This window comes from Curcuma longa, chromosome 16, assembly GCF_044706935.1.
Source record: "Curcuma longa cultivar G26 ecotype Majalengka, Jawa Barat chromosome 16, ITB_CL_G26_1.1, whole genome shotgun sequence".
Taxonomy (NCBI): Eukaryota; Viridiplantae; Streptophyta; class Magnoliopsida; order Zingiberales; family Zingiberaceae; genus Curcuma; species Curcuma longa.
The window spans coordinates 12,231,732-12,236,205 of record NC_133876.1 but is presented as its reverse complement, the minus strand read 5'-3'; the positions used below and the strand labels follow the sequence as shown (position 1 = coordinate 12,236,205).

The 4,474-nt window shown below is 40.8% G+C and overlaps 1 protein-coding gene across 3 annotated transcripts; it reads left to right on the top strand.

Moving 5' to 3' along the window:
* Nucleotides 1-1,028: 1,028 nt before the first annotated feature.
* On the top strand, nucleotides 1,029-4,243 carry LOC141846886 (transcription factor bHLH49-like). Of its 3 annotated transcripts, none has more exons than XM_074734911.1 (8): nucleotides 1,029-1,394; nucleotides 1,770-2,438; nucleotides 2,522-2,731; nucleotides 2,811-2,876; nucleotides 2,949-3,017; nucleotides 3,105-3,176; nucleotides 3,309-3,500; nucleotides 3,819-4,243. In XM_074734911.1, the coding sequence occupies exons 2-8, from the start codon at nucleotides 1,821-1,823 to the stop codon at nucleotides 3,921-3,923; spliced, it is 1,332 nt and encodes a 443-aa protein (XP_074591012.1). In that variant the 5' UTR covers nucleotides 1,029-1,394; nucleotides 1,770-1,820; the 3' UTR covers nucleotides 3,924-4,243. The 3 variants fall into 3 exon arrangements, with proteins under 3 accessions (XP_074591012.1, XP_074591010.1, XP_074591009.1); XM_074734909.1 differs by having other exon boundaries at nucleotides 3,105-3,182; XM_074734908.1 differs by having other exon boundaries at nucleotides 3,105-3,224.
* Nucleotides 4,244-4,474: the final 231 nt, after the last annotated feature.

The window sequence follows — 4,474 nt, the reverse complement described above, 5'->3', positions numbered from 1 at the left end:
AAATTGTTGGGGTATATGGAGAATTGGGGAAGGCCAATTGAGGTTAGCATTCAATTCTCTTATCCTAAAACCAATTTCTTGTTCTTCCAATTCGATCTCATGGTGCTTTCAAGCTCTAGAAAATAGTGGGCATGCATTATATGCCATGTGCCATTTGCATTTTGCAAATCTCTTTATCATTGATATTCACTTTGGTTGCTTTCTACTATTTCAATGCTAGTAGGGCTATTCAGATTGACACTGATGGAGAACTAAGAGTAGAGAAGACAATTTGATCGGTTTTGATGGTGATTCATGTTGACTGCTATCTCGGCTAGGGTTTCAAGCTAACCCCATTGGTATATGAAGTTGGCATAAAAACAAAAGCTAAGAATAGACTTGTTCAAAGTGATTTTAAAATACTAAGAGTAAAGATTTGTCTTAGTGAAGGTCCCTTAATGTCCACTCAACTTAAGTCCTCATTCAATTTATTTTTTAACTTTATTTAAAACATCTCATACCAATGTAAATATATATTTCTAATATAAGACTTTGATTGTAATCTCAAGTCCTTGATTATTATTATTATTATTATTGTTAGGGGCCTACAACTTTTACTATAATTTTCTTATACAATGATCAAAAGAAGTCATGTTAGATTGTCAGACATCATTAAAACATAAACAAATATTATATATGAATCCATTATAGTAGGTAATCGAATCTAATTAGTAGGATAAAGGGGGACCTACAACTTCTACTATAACTTTTCCAATACAATGGCCTCCTTTTGACTATCCATGTGATTAGATCAAGACAAGGCTTAAAATGAAAATCTTATAAAATTGTTTTTAAGATTGAAGAGGTATTTTTTAAAAATTGTCAAATGTGAAGGTGCATTTTGAAAATTATCCTAAAAACTACTAAAAGAACCAGAGAAAGCAATAAAAAAACAGGGCACCTTTTGCTTGGCAATAAAGGAGACGGTGGCCATGGCGCACTGTGCTGCTCTTCTGCCTTTCTTCACTCCCTCCGATATCGCGTCGCCCTCGCCCTCGCCCTCGCCCTCGCCGGTGCTCAGTTGATGATTCAACCCCCCTTCTCTCGGTCCCTGCTGCCGTAGCGGCGTCGAGGTGCAAATGCAGCGATCGTCTCTCCTCATCTCCTCCTCCTCCTCCCGCACGGTCACCACCTCCATTGTTGCTCCTGAATCTCCCTAGCCGCGAGATTAGGGTTCGAGAACAGAAGAAGACAGGAGGGTCGGAAGAAAAAGGTCCAAATTGGAGCGAGCTCACCTTCGTCCCCCCAAGTTTCCGAGCGCAAAGGCTGCATCTTCGACGGAGGCGGAGCTATTGGAGGCGCGGGAACATCGCTTTCCGGTTTCCTGGTTCGGTGAATTCGTGTGGAGGGAAAAGGTGCGATCTCTGATGTGATGATGCCTTGAGTTCTGTTTCGCCACCTCTTGCTCCTCTCGATTTCTTCTTCTTCTTCTACTACCTTGTCGTCTCTGTCCGTTTCTCGAGCTTTTTCTCTGCTATTTCTTCTCCTCCTCCTACCTTCATTCGCTGCCATTCTTATCTTTGATTTCGTAGTACTGCTGATTTCTGAAGAATCTTTGTTCTTAGGGTTTTGTCTGGCCCTGTGCTAATGCTCATTTCAATGTAGTTGAACTCAGTCTTTTCTGGACTGAAAGGGAACAGCTTCACCATTTTGATGGCTATTTTTTTCTCTCTCTCTTTTTCTCCTTTGTGTGATTCTACAGCTGAGATTATCGAAATTACTTGTATCAGATCTGAAGAGGAAGATGAAGGTTGAGTCGCTGTAAAGGTTCGAAAACCGACATGAAGGAGAACAAGTTTGTGTTGAATAGCCATGGAGATGGCTGTGAATGGCAATTCAACACCCCTGCAATGAGTCAGATGAGTCGATCGCCTTATCTTTCAGCTTCAATGGCGGAGGCTTTCAGCCCTGGTCACTGGAACCACTCTACTGCTGCTAGTTCACTGAACTTGGGCCTCGGAGAAAGCTCGGCCACCGTCGACAGCATACCGGTCGGAAAACCGGTAGCAGTGTCGACTGGACCAAGGATTTTCAACACCAGCCTGCCTCACTTCCCTGTCGACTCGACTTTCATTGAGAGGGCAGCGAGGTTCTCATGCTTTAGTACTGGTAATTTTACAGGCATCAACTTCTTTGGCCCAGCTCCGGCGATGGCTTCGTCGAACAATGAATTGAGTGAAAACAAAGCTGTGTTGGTGCCTGTTGATCATGAATCCTTTAATGGAAACCCAATGAAGAAACAAGGAGATGGAAACTCTCAGATCGGCGTTTCAAATGGAGAATCACAGGTGGTGAATTTTCCTGAAGATGGCCTAGAAGGAAATACTGGTTCAACTGAGGAGCCTTTAGATTCATCTTCTAGTGATCTTGGAGAACATAAGAGGAGAAAAACCACACTGGTACATTAATCACACTATCATTACTATGCTAATCCTCTGCTTCTGTCAATCCTGACTCTCAAAATTTCTGATTACTTTTTAAGGATATCGACGAGGATCAGGTGCAAGGAGGCCTACAATCTCTGTCACAGACAACAAAGGAGAACATTGAGGATGAGCAAAAAGTACAGCAGATCAGTTCCAAACAAAGTGGAAAGAATGGGAAAGATAACTCAGAAGTAGCAAAGGAGGGCTATGTTCATATTCGAGCACGGCGTGGACAAGCGACTAACAGTCACAGCCTTGCAGAAAGAGTAAGGCTCTAGTTATTCTGATGAATCTCTTGGAAGCTTTACCTGTGAAAAGAGTTACAGTTCAGTTGCATCCATGCAGGTAAGAAGGGAAAAAATAAGCGAAAGGATGAAGTGCCTTCAAGAACTCGTACCAGGTTGCAATAAGGTAGGTTGAAGAATCATGGAAACTGGATTCTTTGTTTCGAAATCTATGACATGAAACTGTAACAATCTGTAGGTCACAGGAAAGGCAGTTATGCTGGATGAAATCATAAACTATGTTCAATCACTCCAAAGGCAAGTAGAGGTAAGTGCACTATCGAGAATTTTCGATCACATGAACTTTGTTCTCTTGTGTGATACACTGAACTTTGTTCTTGTTTCGTTTGTTAAGTTTCTCTCCATGAAGCTTGCAGCTGTGAATCCGCAACTAGACTTCGGCATAGAAGGGCTTCTTGCTAAAAATGTGAATGTGAACAACTTCTTTTACTCCATGAATAGCATTTCGGCAAAAGTGATTTGAAAACACTATGGCTTCATTTCATAGAATTATTTTGCTAACTTATGGAAGGCTCTAAAACTTTTATAACACAAACAGCTTCCACATTCACACGGTGGTTCCTCATCGGCGACAGGATTCTCACCGGAGTTGATGTATCCGCAAGCATATCCATCTCAGCATACTCTGGTACACACAGGAATTTCTGCAATGGCTAGCCAGTCAGACACATTTAGGAGAGCCATAAATACTCAATCGACAACAAGTGGTTATAAAGAGTCTTCCATGCAGGTACACCAACTCATCAAGTCTATACTTCTACCCAAGTGGAAATGCTAAGATGAACTATAAGAAATCTGATCAAATTTAAGAATACCTCTGTTTTCTGAGTGATTCTTCTCTTAATGCATCGAAAAATCATGTTTTTCTGAACCCTTAGTCATCAAGAAGGCGAGTTGTCTATCAATATGTTGTCCCCATCCTCACCTCTGGCTGCAAATGCAAACATGTTGAGGATGTCAACCTTGTTCTCTGCAGTTTTTGATGATCAGAGTTAACCCTTTCAGATTCATGCAATTTGAATCTTCTGTTTCTTTTCTGGTTCAACAGATGCACATCCCTTGGAATGAAGAGCTCATCATGCAAATGGCATACGGCGCTAATCCTTCCAATCCACACAACATGGATAGTAAAGCTGATGGCTTCGCCATATAAAAAGCTAAGTGGTTACATAGAAGTTCAAGTTCAATAAATTCCTTGTGCATATATTTGATCGACTTCCAAGCTGTTGTATGGCTTAAAGGATTCAGTGATCTGGATAAGAAAGAGGAAATAGGAGGAATGTATACAAGTTCATCACTAGAATCTTGACTATGTACACATCTAAAGGGTGTTGCCCTCTTGCTTCATGTTTATGACATTATGTGTGTGAAGGGTACAAAATGGAGAAAATCCATGTCCTTCAACATGAAGTTTGCACTCTCTTTGTATTAACTCTTAGGAGCAGATGTTTAACTAATAAGAAAAACAAATGTGCTGATGACAATGTTGTGCTAACTGATTTTATTCTATTTTTTTTCCTTCCCTCATGAAAACCGAACTAGTTCTATAAAATCGAACCATGAGCAAAGGCAAAGGCTACATACCTACTGATTCATAGATCTTATCATTGCAGTTTCAAGCAGCAAAGGGGAGTCTTGCTGTTTCAAGCAGCAAACCTAAAGCCCCTAATTTTAATAGAGCTTGTCTATTTACTCTTATCTTAC